The 24164-nt window shown below is 36.6% G+C and overlaps 1 protein-coding gene across 7 annotated transcripts in view; it reads right to left on the reverse strand.

The window, feature by feature from the left end:
* Positions 1–2119: 2119 nt before the first annotated feature.
* CCDC102B (coiled-coil domain containing 102B) overlaps positions 2120–24164 on the reverse strand; it is a 198220-nt gene continuing 176175 nt past the window's right edge. For 2 of the 7 annotated variants that reach the window (XM_054510268.2, XM_064578038.1), the window contains one exon: positions 21116–24164. In XM_054510268.2, coding sequence (XP_054366243.2) covers positions 23802–24164 — 363 coding nt within the window. In that variant the 3' untranslated portion in view covers positions 21116–23801. Of the gene's footprint in view, positions 2367–10342; positions 12311–21115 lie in introns of those variants that run through there. The other 5 variants (XM_064578039.1, XM_045886569.2, XR_010407357.1 and 2 more) reach the window with 5 other exon arrangements.

The following is a 24164-nucleotide window of genomic DNA, read 5'->3' on the forward strand; positions in this document are numbered from 1 at the left end:
TCTGGTTAACTGATGAATTGTATTAACTACTGATGTTAAATCATGTGTAATTGAGATATAGAACTACACATCTCTTGTTATCAATGTCATTTCTGAGAACTATTAGGTCACTTCTCAGGCAGGGAAATTGCTACTCAATGCGTTCTCAGGAACAGGATAAAATAGACTGGTTGTATGAAGACAGGAAACAGGGGAGGTAAAAACTATTGAGCATAAGCACCTAAACTCCATTAGGCAGAGACTGTCATTCTTACTAACACAGTATCTTTGGTGCCTACCAGAGTGCTCTTGCACTGTAGGTGTTCACAGATATTTGTTGAATAAATAAGTAAATGCTTAAATAGAATGGAACAACTATCAGGCATCACACATTAATTTGTTATATAAATGATCATAGCCAATGCTCTCAATATTTCTAGAAGGACTTCTAATCTGGAATCTGGGACTTGATGAGGTTTAAAAAATCTTGTCCAGATTCTGGAACCAATATATGCCTGACTCTGTAGTCCATACTTTTTTTTTCTGCACCATACTATTATCCATTGCAGATGCTGACTTCGTTTATCTTAGGCTCAAATATTTCCAGGTAGTACAAAAAATTGAAGTTTCACATAAACTCTAACCTTTGACTCCTTCATCTACAGAGCTTTGTATAAGCCATTGGCAGGAGATTATTGTTTGACATGTGAAAAGCTTAAAGAACAAGCTAAAATTTATATTGTCCTGATTCATTTATACTTGATTTTTCAAATTTTGCTTAAGGTAATGATTTGTAATTTTAAATTTAGAAAGAATTGACCATGCTGCACTTTAATTAATACCACTCCATAAAGAAGAGTAATGAACACAAATTAAACTTGAGTAAACCTTGTAAGGAAAATCAACTCAAAAGAGAACAGCTTCTTAAAACAGAAAGGCAGTGACGCAAAATTATTCACTTCATACTGAAGTTTAATAATAATGTCCATTTATGGAAATTATGACAATCCTAATCATTATGGAAATATTTTAATAATACCTTTGGTATTCATGACTTCATGTATGTGAAATAACAATTACTAACTTTAAATCAATTGAACAATTATGTCTTGGAGTTGTTCTAAAAGAATTATATTCTTTCTAGCTTTCATCTCCTTTAAAATTATACTGCTTTATTAATTACTAGAAACCAAGAGCAAGTCAAAGAAATAATTATAATAGAAAATTTCAAATCTATCTTGCCTTAATGCATGTTTTATAAATAATTATGGGTATTTGATCTCATAATCTGATTCATCATTGCTAGTCTAAAGAAATAGATATTTTAAAAGCCAGAAGTTCTGATTAACATAAAATTGTAAATATTGGTGCCATATTTGATTAAACAGTTTAAAAATTAAAAAAAATATATATGTTTACATTTTCTCTTAGTTTCCCTTCCCAGGTTACATTTTGAAAATTTCAGTTCTTACAGATTTAAAAGATAATCTATATTGTTATAGCCATTATTATACTATCCGATATTCAAGAAAAGATCATGAAGTGTTTGTGCATTACCTTTCTTACCAAATGTTAGCAAAAGTCATGATACATCCATCTTGGCTTTCTTTTCATCCTGATTTTTTTTTATCGAGTTTTAACAATATTTTGCTAAATTTTTATTCCCATCAGAGGAAACAATTAATTTATAAATGTAATATCAGAATATTTCGTCTTAAATGGTTTATAAAAAGTAAGAGGTTGGTATTTTATGCACCCGGTCGCATAGCTTTTATATAGATAATACACTACCAAAAAGTGAATTATTAGAAAGACACATATCCACTATAATGTGCTCCCCGATATAACCGTTCACTAGGGGGCTTCGTGGTAGGGGAATAATAATCGGTAGGTATGTTTACGGACTACTGTTCTATCTTCCAAACATACACTGGCTCAGAGTGATAGCTTCCTTCCACTTTTTAAAAATCAGTGATACTCATCTGAATTAGTAACCAAATATACATAGAAATGCAAGATGAAATCGTTGATGCGAGAGCCCTGGAACAGTACAGAAGCATAGTAAGTGCTCATGAAACAAGAATAGAGAAATGTCATTAACATTATAAAATGGAACCTGAGGGTTCGTGGTCAGAAACCTCAGGAATAAACACTGAAATGAGGAGATGGCTTACCTGCTCCTGATGTGATGATGTTCCCATCCCTCAGTGGAGGATGTGACGAGGTGGGAAAAGGAATTCGAATGAGAGAAAAGCAGCGAGAGGAAGCTCACCTTAAAAGAGGGCTGGAGGGAGGAGGAAAATGGAGAACTGCTTCATCCGTTCCTTTAAGCTACCACCTGCACATGGCTTCCAATATTACTTCTGCGGATCCTGGTGGGTGGGACACTGTAATTGTTAAAATCAAAAACAACTGGAGGCTAGCCTTGAAAATTCCCACAGCTAACAAAACCAGGTTAGTCTCAAATACAGAGCTTAATTTAGCTTATTTTGCAAGACTAACTCATCTCTTGCTTATGCCTCATAAGCAAAACCTAAGCTGTTTCCCAAAATTGATGAGATAACCACTAACCAATTCCCAATCACTTAAGAAAACTCTAATATTATAACTAATCACTGTGAAGAATAATCAGTCGCTACCTCCTCCCTATAGAAGCTGCTTTACAAAAATATACCTCTGAGCCTCTTTCCATGTTTGGTTTGAGTGCCCCTGGCTCACGAATGCTATTTCTGCTGTGTGCACAATAAACTTTTACTAATGAGTGCTGGGGTGATTCACTGGTTTTACTGCCACTATTTCTAAACTTTTTTTTTAAAGATTTTATTTATTCATTTGACAGAGACAGAGCGAGAGAGGGAACACAAGCAGGGGGAGTGAAAGAGGGAGAAGCAGGTTTCCCGAGGAGCAGGAAGCCGGATGCGGAGCTCGATCCCAGGACCCTGGGATCATGACCTGAGCCGAAGGCAGATGCTTAATGACTGAGCCACCCAGGTGCCCCTGTTTCTGAACTTCTGACATAATGCAGGGTTCCATCTTCCCAGAGTAGCTAAGCAGAGAGCAGAGGGGCAGGGTCTCATTCTGAAGTCATTCACTGTGTCATCATTTAGGGAAACAGCATCTCTAGGTAGAGAATGTACAAACCAATGAAATGAGCCTCGACTTGGGAAACCTTGGGTTTTCGAGCCATTGTGTTGGGAGGGGGCTAGGAAAGTGCTGGGTGCCTGTAGACTTGGCCCGCTTTTGTTCTTGCAGCATTACCACACCCTGGCTGCACATGAGAAGCGTTTCAGGTGGGGGTGAGTTAAAAAATGTAGCACTGCAACAGGCCAGATGATTTAATGGTGTCTGAGTATCTCCTTTTTCTTTTTCTTTTTCTTCCTGTATAATTAATATACGGTGTTATATTAGTGTCAGGTGTGCAATATAGTGATTCAACAATTCTGTACATTAGTCAGTGCTCGTCATAAGTGTACTCTTCATCCCCATCACCTATTTCACCCATCCCCCCACCCGCCTCCCCTCTGGTAACCATGTGTGTTCTCTACAGTTAAGGGTCTGTTTCTTGGTTTGTCTCATTTTCTCTGTTTGTTTGTTTTGCTTCTTAAATTCCACATGAGTGAAATCATACGGTATTTGTCTTTCCCTGATGGCTTATTTCACTTAGCATTATATTCTCTCGATCCATCCATGTTGTTGCAAATGGCAAGATTTCATTCTTTTTTGACTGAATCATATTCTATTGTATATATGTATATATACCACATCTTCTTTATCCATTCATCTATCGATGGACACTTGGGCTGCTTCCATAATTTGGCTATTATAAATAATGCTGCAATAAACACAGGGGTGTATACATCTTTTCAAATTAGTGTTTTCATTTTCTTTGGGTAAATACCCAGTAGTGGAATTGATGGATAATCCTATTTTTAATTTTTTGAAGAATCTCCATACTGTTTTCCACATTGGCTGCACGAGTTCATTCCCACCAACAGGCACGAGTGTTCCTTCTCCACATCCTCACCAACACTTGTTGTTTCTTGTGGTTTTGATTTTAGCCATTCTGACAGGTGTGAGGTAATACCTCATTATGGTTTTGATTTGCATTTCCCTGATGATGATGTTGAGCATCTCTTTGAATATTTCTTAATAAACTCTCCAAGTAATCTTATTTATTTTTAATTTATTTTTCTTCAAGCAATTTTAATATGAAGCTAGAGTCAAGAACCAAAGCGGTGACATAATTCTCTCAGAGGCTGTAGGAACAACTAGGACGGGGGAACTTAATAGAATGCTTGCCCACAGCAGGATCGGAGAATTGCCATTATGGGGAGCATCAGTTGTTCCTGATTTTTCCATGCTTCTCTTCTGAGTACCTTAGCATATAGTGGTGGTTTCTAACATGTGATCAGCAGCGTCAGGATCACCTGGGAACTTGTTTGAAATGCAATAATTAGGCCTCATCACAGAAATACCCAATCAGTAAATCTGGGGGTGGGGACTGGTAATCTATGCTTTAACAAGCCTTCTGGGTGCTTCTGGCAACTCACTAAAACTAGAGAAACATTGGCATAAGTGAGATGGTAATATAACCCATCTAAGTTAAGTGTGATCAAGAGAATAATTTATTTCTTCAGTACTTGACCAGAGCCTTAAACTAAGGACTAGCATGGGCTAGTATGTGGATGGCAGTGGGACTTAAGGCAGGAGAACAATAGTGGGGGGGGTGGGGGCAGGCAGGTAAGAGTCAGCTGATCTACCTGCTTCCTCTCACATGGAAATTTCCTTTCCTATTTGAGAAGCTGTACATCCAGTATGTTTTGATGTTGCACTTTAGTTGATATCTCCAACCAGATCTGGATGTACGAGGAAACACTGAGGAACAAGTCAATAGAAATAGAAAGATGATTTGAATTCCTCATATGAGGAATTCTTGATCTCAGGAAACAAACTGAGGGTTGCTGGAGTGGTGGGGGGTGGGTGGGTTGGGTGGCTGGGTGATAGACACTGGGGAGGGTATGTGCTATGGTGAGCACTGTGAATTGTGTAAGACTTTTGAATCACAGACCTGTACCTCTGAAATAAACAATACATTATATGTTAAAGAAGAAGATAGCAAGAAGGGAAAAATGAAGGGGGAGAAATCGGAGGGGGAGACGAACCATGAGAGACTATGGACTCTGAGAAACAAACTGAGGGTTCTAGAGGGGAGGGGGGTGAGGGGATGGGTTAGCCTGGGGATGGGTATTAAAGAGGGCATGTACTGAGTGGAGCACTGGGTGTTATATGCAAACAATGAATCATGGAACACTACATCAAAAACTAATGATGTAATGTATGGTGATTAACATAACATAATGAAATTTTAAAAAAAAGATGATTTGATAAGTGTTAAAGGGAAGGACGAAGAGAGGAGGCACAGAAGCAGATACCGGACCAGAAGTTAGAAGACTAATTTTAGTAAAATAGGCAGCTCAATTATGTCAATCCCAGGAGAGTTTCTCAGTTGGTAATGATGCTACTTACAGCAGTAAACATGGAACAAAACAAGCATTTTGTGAAGGTAGCTCTGGGACAAACAGCAAGTTCTGCTGATGATAGCCAGAGATACCTTGTCATAGTTAGTAAATTAAAAGCATTCCCCTGGGTTCCATATATTCATTATCATGAACCCATCTCTTGCAAATGCAGACAAATCCAGTCCCACGATGCCCTGTACTCTACTCTACTCCAGTGGCTACTCATGTGTGATATTATTTTCCAGGTGATAGAAAGACAACAAGCTTAATGCAATTTGGTTACCAAGGTTGCTTCTCACTTTTTAATTTCTGGTTCATGGGAAGCAACATGATTCCAATAACTTTTTTCTTCACTGTTTTTCTTTCACTTCAAACCTGGGTTTGAATACAGGCTCCTTTACTTACAGGCTGTGTTACTTAAAGTCACAGGATTTCAAATTTTGCAGCTGTACGATGGGAATGATAACATGCTATCAGCTGGGGGGGCCTGGTTGGCTCAGTCTGTTAAGTGCCTGACTCTTGGTTTCTGCTCTGGTCATGATCTCAGGGTCGTGAAATCAAGCCCTGCATTGGGCTCCACGCTCAGTGCAGAGTCTGCTTGAGATTCTCTCCCTCTCTCTCTCTCTGCCCCTCCCCTACTCACACTCTCTCCCTCTCTCTCCAAAATAAATAAATAATTAAAAAAAAAAACACTCTCAGAGGATTTTATATGATACCATATTTGTGCTATACCCAACACAAGGCATGGTACATCTTCAATTAGCACTCAATTAGTAGAAGCTGTCTCCTGTATATTATTTCTGTATATTATTTTAAAATTCATCACTGCAGCCTGTTAAAACAATCACCTGGTCCACCTATGTCAAGCAGGAGCTGCAGCTAGCCATCTGACTCACCGTAGAGTTTGTCTTCCCCATTCAGGCCCTCCAGGGAACAGAAAAGCCCATATGAGTATAGCCAGGTGGACTAGGCTTTATGCCTCCAACGACTGCTCATAAATGCAGACCACCCTCATGCATTCACACATACACAGAGTGGGACAACTTTTTTCATTGGACTGATGCAAATCCAAATGCTTCTCCTAGCTTCCAAGTGATTTTGAGTTTTGCTATGCATGGTTATCGAAGCTGCAAATATTTTGTGACAATGTTCTTGTGGCTTAACCAAACCAATGTAATACTAATCCAAAGCAAGTTCAACAGCAAATCCCAAACTGGAGTAGCCCATGTCCACAGTGAGATAGCACAAACCCTTGATCAGTAACCCTTGTATGGGTTATAATGAAAAACTGATAAGCTACATCCTAGCTGGACAAGAAGGAGACGTAGGGTTGCCAACACTTCTCACTACGTCTGGATTAATCCTACTATTGGGGTGTAACATGCCATGAGAAAAGAAGGTTAAACAGTTATCTGAAATAAGGCCCACCACTCCCCTCTGGGGCTTATTCAGTAGGCAGAGATCTGAGGTGCATGCTGAGGTCAGCGGTGCTGGTTGGCCTCATCCTGCTGATTGGAATTCCATTGATAACAGCACTAATCAAGTGTTGTGCGAAAACTGAATACAATTGGTCTCAACCTTTTTTAGAGTATCAGATCCAGGTGGCAGAGCAGTAGCATTGTGGTGGTTGTTGTGCAAGAAATTACAACAAATTCACTGGTTATACAACATACATATTGTTGTGCAAGAAATTATAACAGATTCACTGGTTATACAACATACATATTATCTTAGAATTCTGGAGGTCAGAAATCTGACATGGGTCTCACTTGGCTAAAGCCAAGGTGTTGACAGAGCTGCATTGTGTTTTTCTACGTCCTAGGGGAAAAAATTGTTTCTTTAATCAGAGAGTGTTGGGAGAAGTTAGTTCCTTGAGGTTGTGGGATGGAGCTCCCTGTTCCCTTGTTGGTTGTCACTGAAGAGACTTTCTCAGGTTCTAGACACTGACTGCAATCCTCGGCCTGCTCTCCTGTATATCCTCAGCTTATGGCCCCCTTCCTCCATCTTCAAAGATGGCAATAGTGGGTCAAGTCCCTCATGTTCTCCATCTCTCTGATGAACTCTCTTGCCTTACTTTTTCACATTTAAGGACCCCTGTGATTACATAGGCCCCATGGAGATATTCCAAGATAATCTCCCTATTTAATGTTAGCTAATTGGCAGTCTTAATTCCACCTGCAAATTTTATTTTGCCATATAAAACAACACATTCCGAAATTCCAGGGGTAGAGTGTGGACATCTTTGGGGCCATTATTCTATCATTAGCATACAGTTATAAAAATGTAAACTTGGCCAAGAATATATAGGATCGAGGGGTCAATTGTTGAAAGAGGCGGTTGACTGTGACCCTGAACATCCCTGCACATCATTGTGGAATGCACTCTGAAGTAGCTAGTCATGTAGGTAGCTAAGTTGGTCAAGGTGACTACAACATGACTGCTTTACTGCTATTCAATCTCTAGGAAAGGGCATCTGGCTCAGCCCTCATGCTGCTGAGAGCATGAGGAGCCACCTCTGGTCCATACATCACTCAGTGGGACTTGGAGACAAGGGAACTAGCCCAACCATGCTCGTACTTCTGCCTTTTGCTGTGTTGTAACACTCTTGCTCTGATCCACTGAATTTTGTTGTCTACTTGCAGTACATGTGGAGTACTGGCAAATGGATCTGTTTATTAATCATTTCAGTGTATTGAATTGTGTCCCTAAAAAGATACGTCTAAGTCCTAACTCCAGGAACTATAAATGTGACCTTACTTGGAAATAGTCTTTAGAGATGTAATTAAGGATTTCAAGATGAGATCATCCTGGATTTAAGATGTGTTCTAAATGCAATGACTGATGCCCTTATAAGAAAAAGTCAGGACTATTTGAGAAACAGAAACATGGGGAAGAATGTCAGGCAAAGATGGAGGCAGAGATTGGGGGCCACAAGTCAAAGAATAATAGGAGTCACCACAAACTAGATGAGGCGGGCAAGGATTCTCCCCAGGATCCCTTTGGAGGGAGAGAGGTGCTGTTGGTAACTTCATTTTGATTTTCTAGCCTACATAACTGTGAGAGAATAAACTTCTGATGTTTCAGGAACAGCTCTGTGATGATTTGTTATGAGAGCTCTAGTTGTCTCCTTTGGAATCTTATTATTGCTTACTCCATGAAATTGACGTTCTTCCTCATAAAGAATACATACTTATATATTGCATATTATTATCTCTATTACTCACTAAAATGTAATATCCATGAGGACAGGTTTCGTTTGTTTGATTTACTCTCCATAGTACCTACAAGAGGAACTGGTGGCTTTTTTTACGTTTAATAATGTTAAACAGGATATAGCATCCTTCAGATTCTTGCCAAAATTCAACTAAACTTTTGGGACGCCTGGGTGGCTCAGTCAGCTGAGCGTCTGTCCTTCAACTCAGTCATGATCTCGGGGTCCTGGGATCGAGCCCCACGTTGGGCTCCCTGCTCAGAGGGGAGCCTGCTTCTCCCTCTCCCTCTGCTGCTCCCCCCAGCTCATGCTCTCTATCTCTCTCTTGAATAAATAAAATCTTTTTAAAAAAATTCAACTAAACTTCTGAAATACCCATAGCATCTTGGTAATTAAGACCTGTTATAAAACAAGAAGGCAAGAATATATACAAAGTTCACCACAGCAAACACTGAAGTTACAATCTCTCACACATCTTGGAACCATAGATCTGAATAAACTACACTTACCTCAACACCATTTTTATTGGATAAACTGTATAATGATCTCACCTCACATCCACAAATACTAAGGGAATCATAACAAGGGCTTAAACAGGAAGTTTCCTTTGGCACTAAATTTGCAGCAGAGTTTGACTTCGTAATGTGTGTCTCTAGAAGAATAAAATAATTTTGAGGGGAACACAGTTCCTCCGTATGTTGACTCTCCACAAATCCCAGATACTCACTACTATAATAAGGTGAATACTTTTTCTAGACACCACAATGCTGCTTCTGAATTTCCAAATTTTTAATAATTACTGAAATACACCTGGTAGCAATGTTTTTCAGCTTAGTATGGGTAAAAACAGATGACAAAGCTATATTTATTTCTCTTAGGTATTGCCATAAGAGGAACTAGCACTTCTGCTAACAAGACTGTGGCCAATATAATAAACTTTTCAATCCATCTTCTACTAGTGTATATCCCTTCCAAATATTCATATATATATATATATATATATATATACATATACTGAATAACCTAGTTTCATTAGCACTTTATATTAAGTGTTGATAACTAGGAGTTGGGGAAATTATTTAAAATTATGACATTATAAGTAATACAAATATATCAGGGAATATAACTCTTCAAATAGGACATAACTCTACAAAATACATTAGGGAATAGTTTTCTCCAACACGGATGTGAAAAAAAACATCTATCCATATTCCACATATGCTGTTCACCACACCTGTGTATGTAGATACGTTCATGCCATTCCCCTTTTATGTTTATATATAATAGATTCTTGCTAGCTAAAAGCTAAATACCACGTGCCTATCCTAATAATGATTAACAAACTCAGAGATTGAGTCCCTGTTTTTTCTTGAAACAAAGAAATTTTTTATTTAAACTATATTTTCCCTTGAAAATTGCCTTTTAAAAAGAATATATTTGCTATTATTATTGCAACTGTTTTGATTTATTGGAAAATACATTTTTACTTATTGGAATTTATTGGAAACAATTCAAATTTTCTTTAATAGAGGAGAAAATTCATTGACACAAAAAACTGAAAATCCCAGGGGTATCTTTTTTTTATTATAAAGTTTTTATTTTAATGCCAGTATAGTTAATATACAGTGTTATATTTGTTTCAGGTGTACAATATAGTGATTCAACAAATTCCATACAACACTCAGTGCTCAATACAAGTGCCCTCCTTAATCCCCATCACCTATTTCACCCATCGTCCCACCCACCACCCCTCTGGTAACCATCAGTTCGTTCTCTATAGTTAAGAGTCTGTTTCTTGGCTTATGTGTGTGTATATATGCAATCAATTGATGGACCTTTGGGCTCCTTCCATAGTTTGGCTATTGTAAATAATCAAAACCACAATGAGACATCGCCTCATACCTGTAAGAATGGCTAAAATCAAAACCACAAGAAACAACAGGTGTTGGCGAGGATGTGGAGAAAAAGGAACCCTCATGCACTGTTGGTCGGAATGCAAACTGGTGTGGCCACTGTGGAAAACAGTATGGAGGTCCCTCAAAAGGTTAAAAATAGAACTACCATACAATCCAGTAATCTCACTACTGGGTATTTACCCAAAGAATATAAACCCACTAATTCAAAGGGATACATGCACCCCTATATTTATAGCAGCATTATTTACAATTCTGAGGGGTACCTTAATCCAGGCTATGGCTTAAGCCAGAGAGGCTCATTATGTCTCCTGGTCAGGCCCCTCTCTCCATGCCTCAACTCTCTCATGCAGCTCCCAGTGAAAGTATGATGCTTCTTACAGCTCTAAATCTTTATTTCCTTAGGTTTAATTTTAACAGCAAGAAAGTGTGTCTCTTCAAGAAGTCTAAGCATCACTGCATTTAATTGTCTCTGATGTGATTACCTGTCCATAGCATGTGTGTCCGGAAAACTTAAATGTTTTGGTTAGATAAACATGAATGATCTACCCAACCTGAAGGCAGAGGTGGTATTAACCTTAACCAAAGGATGTGGCCTGAAATTTGGGGGTGGAGTTGATCGCAGAGGAAAAACAATGCATGTTAAGTAGAAGCCAGGTGAATAGATGTTAGGGTTCCCCAAACAACAGCCACACACTGATAAGACAAAATGGATGCTGAATCCCCAAACACATCTATTTTTATGTTTTGCCTTCATAAAATAAATATTTAAGTGTAGATTTTATATCTTCTGATCTCAGATGACCAGATCATTATCCTAATACAAAACCTTAGGAACTTCCTAATTAATTGTCTTTATCATCTTGGATTTATCAATATTTGGCCTACCACATTGTTATACTTTTCTTATGTATATGTATATGTAACTCTGCATGTCTGTGTGTGTAATGGGGGGGATGTTTTATATATATTACATCTATACAAAATAGGTATAGATGTAATATATTATATATATGAATTCTATAGTATGCATATGGCAAATAAAATGGTGGGATATCTTCTGACATAATAAGTGTCATGCTGTCCATATTCTACTTGAAGATGAGATTTATTTTCAGATTGTATCCCAATAAAAATAACTCTATGTCTATGGTGAGGTGAACACTGATTAGAGTGTACAATGTTTGGAATAAAAAGAGGTAAGGGTACAGAGCAAAATGTAGCCATTCTTAGATAAATAAGTAATCAACAAGTATTTTGCTGCAGATGCTAACAGAAAACTTCCAAAATAACAATTTGGTACAGGCTTAATCATTAAAGAAACTAAGCTATATCATTAGCGTACACCAAGAATAATCTGAATTGAGGGATAAAGTCCCTAAAACAACATAGAAAGGTACTTTAATTTCAGTGCAAAAAATTTGGACAGAGATGAACAACAGGATCTAAGGATAAAGCAACTAGTAAAGGTCATAACATGATAATTCCTTTAGCTACACAAACTAAGTACAGCCACCAGATCCTTTGAGGGGAGTACTTAAAAGTCAATTTGGGAGATCCCATGACTTCTTTTTTTGTGCCTTCCCCACCCTTTCCACAGCACATGGACTTTTGCTAGCATACCTCCTCCCCTCGCTCACCAGTAGGCTTCAGATCAGTCCTTGGAGCTCCATCACCAAGCCAGGGACCTGCGAGTAGTAGACACAGACTTTAGAGCCTCAGAACCTCAGCTTTCTTCCAAGTTCTCTCTCCCCAACAGCCATTTTTCTCCTCTACCCCACATACATAGAAGGATCTCAGAAAATTAGTAGATTTCACTTGTTTTCCCCGAACTTCACCTAAAGCAAATAAACCCCTGCACTTACTCACTTGGTATGGAATGCTCTTATACCAGGCCTCTCCAGGTAATGACTTCCTTTCTCCTTTCTGATCTCATTCTGAGTTGTCATTTCCCAGGAAGAAGCAATAACATAAATGTACTAATTTTCAGCATTTAACACAGCTGCCATTGTAGACTTTTGTTGATGATTTGATTTGACTGTAGGCTTTATGAGGACAGTTGTTGTGTGTCTTGCCACCCTTATATCCCCTATCTATACTAAGTGTGTCTGAAATATAGATTGGCTATCTCAACATCTATTCCAGAGTTCTTCTAGTTTTCCCTCTTGAATTGCTCAACACCTACATTTTCTTGAATCTCGTACAGCTAGACCTCCAGATACGCTTTAGATGCTGGAAAAGAAATGTGCTCAAGCAAGGTCTGAATTTGGAGTTGATCTCAGTGGGGGGAGAGTGGCAACAAGAAATTACAGAGCTGGAAGTCCAGTCATAGGGTACCTTCTATCCCCATCTTGTAGCTAAGGTAGAGTGACCATGGGGACAGGGATGAAATAGTATCAGGGAACTCTGTCTCTTCCTAATACCTTGTCTGAGGAACCCATTCTCTAGTGAGGCCTATTCTGTGGTGGTCCACCAGCGGTCATTCCTGTACATCCAACATGGAGTTTGCCCCCCAAGTCCTAAGTCATCAGATTTCTTATATTATATACCTTTCTGTTATTTATCTGTTTTGGGATACCTACAACTAAACTTTGAGTTCAGCAAATGTTTGTTGAATTAATCAATAAACAAATGAAAGAGTAGATGTCCCCTGATTTAAAATGCATTTTTTTACATTTAATAGATGAAATATCTTACCTTTTATAAAATTATGTCTTAATATTCTTCTGTGTTTGAAAATGATATATTACAAACACATGTGAGATAAGTAATGGGATGAATAGCACCATCTGAAAATTCATATTGCCTCATCACAGAAAAAACTGAAAACCTTTTTATCTAGTTTTGATTTAAAAAACTGGTATTTCCTTTACAATCCTTAAAAATAAAAACTGAAATGAATTTTATCTTAAAATGGATTACATGCTTTAATAAGCAAAAAGTGGATAAGACAAATCTAATAAAAGAATGAAAAAAGGCATTCCTCATATGGTACAAGTTAAGCTAATAAGCAGTGACTCATTCAAATATAAAGGCCAGAAAACATTAAAACTCAGATAATTATCTGGAGAAAAGGATACATTTGGGCTTTAAAATTCTGTAAATCCAAATTTTCTTTCCTTTTTTCATATTTGTATACAGAGTCAAAGGACATAGTTCTAATTATGAAATGCTCATTAATATGGCTAAAAAACATTCCAGCTACATCCACCCAAATCGAGCCAAATAAACAGTTTCTTTGGGAGAAACTGAATTAATTCTATCTGGCTTAAGGTAGGCTAATTAATTTTAACTGGCTTAAGGTAAAATTATTCTTGTAATACAGACTCAGCCAGCTAATTATTTCTCCATATGCTACTGTCCCCCACACCTGCTTCACCTTGGCACAGCAGACCTCTCACATTTCCCTGCTCTTTCCCCATGTTGTCAAGGACATGCCACCAAAACAGCCACCAATTTGCCTCCAGCACAGAGAACCAGATTTTCAAGCATTAGTGCAGTAGATTGGAAAATAAATTTCATTTGTAATGTTTATTTAAATTAACTATGAAGTGTATAAAACATCCTTGAAAGTAAGTAATTTGAAATTGTCATTAACAAAGGATATTTACCGTATTCACTAAAGTTACACACACACACATTCTTCAATAATGCCAAATCAGAAATAACCTAAAGTCATTTACACTTATTACAAAGGGCATTATAATACATTTTGAAAACACCGTGTGTTGACTTGTGGTTTTCCAAGTTTTAGTGGACATAAAAATCATCTAGATACTTTTTTTTTAAAGATTTTATTTATTTATTTGAGAGAGAGAGAATGAGAGACAGAGAGCATGAGAGGGAGGAAGGTCAGAGGGAGAAGCAGACTCCCCGCTGAGCAGGGAGCCCGATGTGGGACTCGATCCCGGGACTCCAGGATCATGACCTGAGCCGAAGGCAGTCGCTTAACCAACTGAGCCACCCAGGCGCCCCTCTAGATACTTTTTTGGGGGCAGATTTTGGCTAAATCTATCAACATTTTATTTTTACTTATTTTTTGGCTGTGAATATAATTTTTTAAAATTTTTATCCAAGTTACAGTTAGATGACATACAGTGTAATATTAATTTCAGGTGTACAATACGGTGATTCAACACTTCCCTACAACACCCGGTGTTCATCACCACAAGTGCCCTCCTTAATCCCCATCACCTGTTTCATCTACAATAATCCCCGCCCCCCCACCTCCTGTCTGGTAACTATCAGTTTGTTCTCTGTAGTTAAGAGTCTGTTTCTTGGTTTGCCTCTATCTTTTCTTTCCCCTTTGCTCATTTGTTTTATTTCTTAAATTCCACATATGAGTGAAATCATATGGTATTTGTCTTTCCGTGACTGATTTATTTCACTTAGCATCATACTTTCTAGCTCCTTCCATATCATTGCAAATGGCAAGATTTCATTCTTTTTATGGTTGAGTAATATTCCACTGTGCATATATACCACATTTTCCTTATCCATACATCAGTGAATGGACACCTAGCTATTTTTAAAAAAATATATACCTTCCTACTTCCCAAGTTACATGTCTATTAATTTAGAATTTGCATTTTCAGAAAGCACCCCATGTGGTACAGTAGGACCATGATCCACTTCAGGAAACACTGCTCCAGGAGATAAGAACATCTAATCTATTTTTAAATTCCTTCTCTCTACCATGTGAATTCTGCTGAACATACAGGGAATAACATGATTTCAGAATGCTAGAAAAGGAGCTGAATGTGAAATATGAATGTGATTTGTAATTATTCTTTCTTGATTCATGTTACACTAAAATAGAATCACCTTCACACATGTACACACACACACATACAAGGAACTATGTAATGGAAAATTAAAGTTGGTTAAAAAGCAAAGAGATGATTGTTGCTGGTTACTGAAATATTGATGCTTCCCGTTCTGTTTTCCTAGAATTTAGAGAGAATTAGAAAGCCTGCCAAATGCTGTGGGGATTTAAATACCATTAAATTAAGCAAAATAAAGAGATAGGGAAACAGAAAGTGATGGGCAGTAGCAGAGAAATATGAAATGAAAAATCTCTCAATTACGTCAACAACCATATTAAACTTAACTGCATGAATTAAAAAGAAATAAATCCGGCAAGTGGAAAGAGGACACTAAAGCTGTATCAGGAGCCAACAGCCATTTTAGTGAAAATAAACTGAAATTCTAAAGAAATATTACATTGTCCTCATGAACCCAAATTAGTGCTTTTATTTAAACCTAGTAGATAACTTTTGGAAAACATAAAAGGATAATGGAGTTTTGGTACTGGAAGAATCTCAGCTATTTATTCCAGACTCTTTTCTTAAAAATGAGAAAACTAAAGCACAGAGTATTATTCGGCCAAAATATTGAGCATGAACCAGGATAAGAATTTTATTCTTTCATCCTCTAACCTCTGGTCCCATTTTCCTGTTACAGATTTGTTGAATCACACATTTGGCAGTTACCACTTTCACTGAATAATAATATGGATGCTCTCTGGAGTCTCTTTTGTAAATCCACTAATTCCATTCATGAGGGCTCTGCTGTCAGACCTAATCAGCTCCCCAAAGCACCACCTCCAAATACCATCACATTTGCAATAAGATTTCAACATATGAACTTTGGAGAGACATACACATTCAGCAGTTCTCAATATTCCCAAAAGTCATCTACAGATTCAATGGAGTCCCTATCCAAAGCCCTATTGCATTTTTTTTTTTTACAGAAATAGAAAAGCTGATCTTCAAATTCATATGGAATTTCAATTGGCTCCAAATATCCAAAATGATAATGAAAAAGAAGAAGAAAGTTGGAGGAGTCTTATTTCTTGATTTCAAAATTTATCACAAAGGTACAGTAATCAAAACAATGTGGGACTGGCATAATGGTAACCATGTGGACCAATGGAATGAAACTGAGCCTCCAGAAATAAGCCCATATATCTGTAAACTAATGATTTGCAACAAAGGTACCAGGACAACTGAATTGGAGAAATATAGTCTCTTGAACAAATGGTGCTGAAGCAACTGGGTAGTCATATGTAAAATAATGAAGCTGGATTTCTATCTTATACCATAGGTGTATAAATTAACTCAAAATAGGTCAATGACTTAAATATAACAGGTTAAACTATAAAAGTCTTAGAAGAAAACATAGGAGTTAAATCTTCACAACCTTGGATTTAGCAACTGACTCTTAGAAATGAAACTTTAAAAGAACAGGCAACAAAAGAAAAATAGATATACTGGATTTTATCAAAATTAAAACTGCATACATCAGAAGACATTCCCAAGAAAGTGAAAAGACAACCTAAAGAATGGTAGAAAATGTTGGGAAATCAAATATCTGAGAAGGATTTAATATCCAGAATACCTAAATAACTCTTACAACTCAGCAAAAGAAAGGCAAACAACCTTATGTTTAAAAAAAAGGGTTAAAGAGCTTGAATAGACATTTCTCCAAAAAAGATATGTAAGGCACACAGAAGGATTTTTAAATCACCAGTCATGAGGGAAATGCAAATCAAAACCACCACAAGATACCACACTACACACCCACTAGGATGAATATAATTTTAAAAAGACAAAACAAACCAAAAAAGAACAAGTGTTTCTGAGGATATGGAGAGCCAGGAACTCTCATACATTGTGATAGGGATGTAATGGTTCCGCCACTGTGGGAAAAAAAAAAACTCACTGGTTCCTTCAAACATTAAATATAGAACTACCATATGACCCCGAAATTCCACTCCTAGTTATGTACCTAAAATAATTGAAAGCAAATGATGAAAACAACCGAAGTGTCCACTGGCACATAAATGGATGAACAAATTATTGTATACCCATAGAATTAAATACTGGGCAACCTAAAGGAAAATGAAGTACGAATGTACACACAAACCTTGAACACCCCATATTTAAGTTAAAAAAGCCAGACACAGAAAATTACAGGTTGTATCATCCCACTCATATGAAATATCCAGAACAGGTAAGTCCATAGAGAGAGAGAGAGCAGACTTGTGGTTGCTGGAGGTTCAGGGGAGTGAGGGATGGGGAACTGCTGTATAATGCTTACTGGGTTTCCCTTGGGGATGATGAAAATGTTCTGGAATCAGTTAGAGGTGGTAATTGTACAACATCGTGAATGTACTAAATGCTACTAGGTTATTCATTTTAAAATGTTTAATTTTATGTAATGTAATTTCAATTTAAGAAAAAGGAAAAAACAAAAGAGTGAATGTCCCAGACCTATGGGTTTTTCCTCATCTTATAGTTTTATTTTTTATTTGAATTTTAGCTTTAGTTTTAAAGAAGTATTATAACCATAGTATTTCATCATTTTAAATAAGAAACTAACCATTATTTTTTATCATTGCTTTAAATCAAGCTAATATAAATCCACCGATGACAGCATGTGAACTGCCAATCATTTTGTAATAATATAGTGGATTATTAATAGTACACTAGACATATCAAACACAAAATGATATAATTTCATATCTGAATGTCACAATTTATATTATAAAATTTCATGAAATTCTAAATCTGCAAAATATAAGTGGCCTAAAGTGTCAAAATTTGCATCTTGATTTTAATTGGCTATCAGATAAAATATCATTGATCTGGTATACAGGAAAGAGATTTTGAAAGATATTATAAGCCTCCAATAACCTCATTGCCCTCTAACATAGAATAAAAGGAAAGTAAAAGAATTAAAGATAAATCAAAATAGGGCGCCTGGGTGGCTCAGTTGGTTAAGCGACTGCCTTTGGCTCAGGTCATGATCCTGGAGTCCCTGGATCGAGTCCCGCATCGGGCTTCCTGCTCGGCAGGGAGTCTGCTTCTCCCTTTGACCCTCCCCTCTCTCATGTGCTCTCTCTCATTCTCTCTCTCTCAAATAAATAAATAAAATCTTTAAAAAAATAAAAATAAATAAAAATAAAAAAGATAAATCAAAATATACAATGAAATTTAAATAATGAAAATGGAAATAAATTTATTTATTCATTTGATACACATTTAAGAAGATGTGCCAAACACTGTAGTAGGGGTTGGGATTTACTATTCATAATTTTAATTTAATAAGTTATGACAGGGGCACCTGGGTGGCTCAGTCAGTTAAGCGTCTGCCTTCGGCTCAGGTCATGATCCCAGGGTCCTGGGATCGAGCCCCGCATCAGGCTCCCTGCTCGGCGGGGAGCCTGCCTCTTCCTCTCCCTCTGCTGCTCCCCCTGCTTGTGCTCTCTCTCTGTGTCAAATAAATAAAATCTTTAAAAAATAATAATAATAAGTTATGACATTTGTGTTTTATAAGAAAAATTGAAATCCCACCCAGTGATAATATATTCCTAGAAATGAGGCTTCATATATACAAAATCTTATTTGTGTACCTATTCTCCAGTGGAGAATCACAAAACAGAAAGAAAAAAATAAAACCCCTATTTTAGAGTTTATTTACAAAAATCAATTTGTTGTATGCATGTGTATGCGTGTTTGTGTGCAGCATGCATGTGTGTATTTAAGGGTGAGTGAGGGCAGTCATATTAGAGAAAATGTCACCCTATTGTGTAGTAAATTGATTTATTTCAATCCAGTAGGAACTTTCAGTAGATACCTCCTTATGACATTCATAAACAGTACTTAAGAGTCTATCTCTGGTAACTTCAGAAATTCTTGGGGAAAAGAACACTGTTCTGCTCAACCCATACAATCCCATGGACTTTTGTTAAAATGTATACAAAATCATGGATGCGTTTCTAAGTTTCATGAAATAACTAAATTATCAATTCATAAAAGACACCCACGTGTAGCTTAGTGTTTTGCTACAAAGAAGGCATTCTTCAAAATGAATTATTTTCATTTTTATATACAAAATATATTCCACATATGAAAGGGTTAAAAACTGCCATATATCCAAAATTCTCTACCATAATACACAGTTTTACTGATCACCATATTAAAAATTAAAATTTCTAGTATAGCTCAGGAAGCAAAGCTATGTAAGAACAGTTAAAGAAAAACATGATAGGACCCTATCTAATAACATCAAATTATGTTATTCTATATTTAAATTATTACTATTTTATAACAGTTTAAGAATAGATATTATTTTTATTCTTAAATTATTCAATAATTTTATGAGCAAAGAAGATTTTGAAAAAGAAATGTGAATGAGGAAAAGTTAACAAATCCGTATGTTTGCCTGCGAAACCTCTGAATGAAAATATTTCTGAGGGTAAAGTTACTAAACTAAATAAATATAATGTCATTCCTACTCAAGGAATGGACACTGTCAGAAAAGTCAATTCATTAGGAATTGACTTTGATGGCCTTTCCACTCTTAGATTAATTCATCATTTTCCTGAGACACATCAATTACCACTCTGTCACATTAACTTTCTGAAAACGACCCATAGTGTGACCTGAAGGAAGGGATTCAGTCGCCAGAATGATTTAAGAAAACAAGCCTCCAAAAAACTTCATGAGAGGCATGCTGACTAGTTCATGGGGCTTTACCCAGTAGAATACTGACCCCCTTTTCCAGTAACTTTTCACTTTAAGAAGTATTATTTGGAATGGAGAATACATATACTGCATATCAGCAGAATTGAGGCTTTCCATGTACAAAAATCTGTCTCACTTCAATAAAGTAAATAAAGTAAATCAGCATTTATAGGATAGGAATCGTATTTAGGAAAATGGTTGGGAATTACAATTCTACTTTTCCCCATTACAGCAAAATCAGGACATATTTTGATAAATATCAGCTTATATGTGTTTGTTCCCATTGTGGTTATTTTGTTATGTCTTCTCACTTTATAGTGGGCACACACTTCACTTTCCCCTTCTTTGTCCCTCATTTGTCTTCTCTTTTCCTGTCTTCTCCTCGCCTCTTCTCTCTGTCCTCCTAAAAGTTCCTGGAAGGAACAAAAGCTCAGAAAGAGATTAGAATTCGTGAAGTCCTTAAAGTTTCCTTTTCTTTTTCTTTTCACCAAGCCCTGGTGAAGATGTTCTTTTCTTAATCACATGATTTACCAGTTGTCTTGATACTTCCTTCTCTCTGTGTCTCTCGTAGGCATGGCCCCACCTCTCAAATGTTCATACTGATTAGTAATTTTCCAGTCTATTCATTAAAAGTTCATGTGTACTGCTTGGTTTTTTTAATTGTAAAAGATCTGATGCACATGTAGATTCAACATAGGACATAAAAACAACCACAAGATGGAGATTCATGTGATGAGATCATTCGTGTTAAGGAGAATCTTTGTCTTTAAATTAACAGTACAACTTATTTTATTCTTTTAAAAGATTTTATTTATTTGAGAGAGAGTGTGTGCACGGGGATGGGGAGGTGTGAGTGGAGCAGACTCCACAGGCAGCCGGATGTGGGGCTCCATCCCAGGACCCCGAGATTATGACCTGAGCCAAAGGTAGATGCTTAACCAACTGAGCCACCCAGGTGCCCCAATAGTGCCATTTAAAATGAAAAGATAATTTCTTTAAAAATTTATCCCCAATAATACTAAAGCCAAAAAAATGCAAAAATATATGCAAGATATAGCACTGTATATTTCAAATATATAGGTGAAAATTCTCCCCTTTTGTATAAGCAAGAATTTATTAAAAAATTCATTGAACAGAGAATGTTAAAATTCAACAAATTAACACAATTTATTGATTTGTAGTTTTGTGAACAGCAGGCAATTTTGTGTCTGTCACAGACACTTATTAAATGTGATTAGATATAAAGATAACATAAGAGACTTTACACCTCTTTAAGAGAGTGATAATTAAGTGGTTATTGTTTTGTCACATGTCAGCACCTATTTCCAGTGTCACTCATATATAGAAATTATATTCACATAGATATATGCTGCTTCTATATGGTCATTACATACCTATGTACACATGATACTCTGATAGGATACTTACATGCATAATTTATATACATATAAATTAGTTTTTATTAAAATAACGTTAAAATTACAATTTGACTTCATGTTATAATAAAATCCACAGTATTCTCTGGACTTAGGCATGTTTTATATGCAGCTTGGTTCATTTGGCATTTGGGGACATTTGAATCTTGATCCCAGTGGGGATCTCTGTGGCACCAGGGATTCTGACCTGCAGCTGCTCTATGATAAGTAATTATTTTGGTTCAGGTAGTGAGTCTGAATTCTTAATGAAGAGCATAAGAATCATCAACACCTCTTCCTGGTCATCAAGAAAATATATACTTAAGGCATAGTTTTCTGACTGATGAACACACCCACTTTTTTGGTCAGACCTTCCAGAATCTTCAGTTTCCAAGTTCTGTTTATTTCTTAGCTGAAGAACTGCACTTGTCCCAAAGAGCCCAGGTCTGGACCCTGTGCCCCATTGACAGGACATGCCAATGGACATATATGCCAGTTCCAAACAGTTCCCAATCGACCCTTATATTTCCTAACTGACACACTTTGTATTGTAACATTTTGATGTAACTAGATAGGAATCAAGATGAAACAGAATGAACTGCTTCCTCTGTATTCCCATTCTATTTTATTAGCAATCATTATGATAAACTACTGATAATAATTTATGTGTTTATCCCCCTACACAGACTTTAAGCCCAGGCTGGGCAGGGATAGGATTCATTAATCTTCACATCACTCAGCTTCTACAACAGTGATGGACTCAGAGTGTTATATAAAGGCTTGTTCTGTTCAAGTGAGTCAAATGCAAGCAGGTATTTTGATGATCAAAACTTGTTTCCTAATTGAAATAATTCTGTACTTTCACAAGTAGAAGTCTGTACAAAACCGGATTTGTCAGTTGTATAGATCAGAACCAAATACCCTATTATGGTTGGTTTCTGAATACATATAATAAAAATTATGATTACTGACTATAATATTTCACTTTAGATATCTAACTGGCATGCCAAGTCACGGAATTCTAATGCAATTTAATCTTGCAATTGCAATTAATCCCTAGAATCCCAAAGAATAAGGAAAAGTGATATGGAATTCAATTCTTCTGGACATTTAGGTTTTAGAGCTCATATGAGTATGAACTACTTATATAACTAAAAATTGTGTAAGACTGTTGAATCACAGATCTGTACCTCTGAAACAAATAATATATTATATGTTTAAAAAAAAAAAGAGGATGGCGGGAAGGGAAGAATGAAGGGGGGGAAGTCAGAGGGGGAGATGAACCATGAGAGACGATGGACTCTGAAAAACAAACTGAGGGTTCTAGAGGGGAGGGGTGTGGGGAGATGGGTTAGCCTGGTGATGGCTATTAAAGAGGGCAGGTTCTGCATGCAGCACTGGGTGTTATACGCAAACAATGAATCATGGAACACTACATCAAAAACTAATGATGTAATGTATGGTGATTAACATAACATAATAATAAAAAAATAAAAAAATAAAACATTTTAGCTAAAAGTTTAAAAAATAAAATAAAAATATGAACTTACCAAACTCACTTTTAATTCACTATTAAAGAGATTGAGTGAAATAACAGAATTGTGCATTAAGATACTGTAGGTATTTTAATGGAAGAAATAGAAACAAGATGTAAATGTTTTGCAGCATGTTGACACCAAAACAAACAAATTGCAACTGCCATTAAGAGATTATTTTTTAAATCTAAAAGCTATTTATTTTTAAAAATTCCATCTATAGCAGGAATAATGTCTATTGGCCTTAGGATAAAACAATTCCAAAAACCTGAAGTTCTCAAAGTCAGACGTTGAATTTAATTCTAGCTTTAATATTTATGTTATAGCCTATAAAAGCTATTTGCAACATGATGCAATGATTTGACTCAAAAATAATTTTTCTGAAACTAAAAAAGAACCAGAGGAGAGTAAACTTCAGCTAAATTGAAATGTTTATGCAGATACTAAGACTACTGACAAATGCTTATTCCACAGCTGTTCAAACTAATGGAGAAATTTACTTATTGAGAAATAAGATCAATTGCTTGAAAAATACTGAGACAAAAGTATAAAAGGAAACAAAAAACACAAAGGTCCATCCCTTCACTTTTTTCTTCCTTCTGGAAAAGCTTCAAACTGTCAGATTTGTCCTACTCTAACATTTTCATACAAAATTTGTTAAACTCTTGTGTTCATAGTCATGAACAATGTTATTCTACCTTATGATGAGAAAGAGAGCAAGCGATCAGAGGTTAAATAGCACAAAAGAAAATGCTCAGATTTGGAGGTGGATAAAAGGGAAGGCAGCATCGACCAAGCATCAGGGGGGCATGTATAGTGAGTGAGAACATCCCTTCCAAGGAGCACCCATACCTTTTTTTCTTCCTGCCGTTCAATTTGTGATGTCTTGAAATCAGGACTTTGAGAGTTTGCACTGAATCTGTTTTTCCCATCCAGGAGCTCTTCCATTTCTTTCACCTGAGCCTTTAGCCTTCTATTTTCTTTTTCCAGTCCTTGTTTCTGTGTTTCAAGTATTTCCCTCTTGTCCCACTCTGAGATATTTTCAGCCTGCAATCTCTCTAG

This window comes from Mirounga angustirostris, unplaced genomic scaffold, assembly GCF_029215605.1.
Source record: "Mirounga angustirostris isolate CCGP_5_RB_7025 unplaced genomic scaffold, mMirAng1.0.hap1 SCAF_14, whole genome shotgun sequence".
Lineage (NCBI taxonomy): Eukaryota > Metazoa > Chordata > Mammalia > Carnivora > Phocidae > Mirounga > Mirounga angustirostris.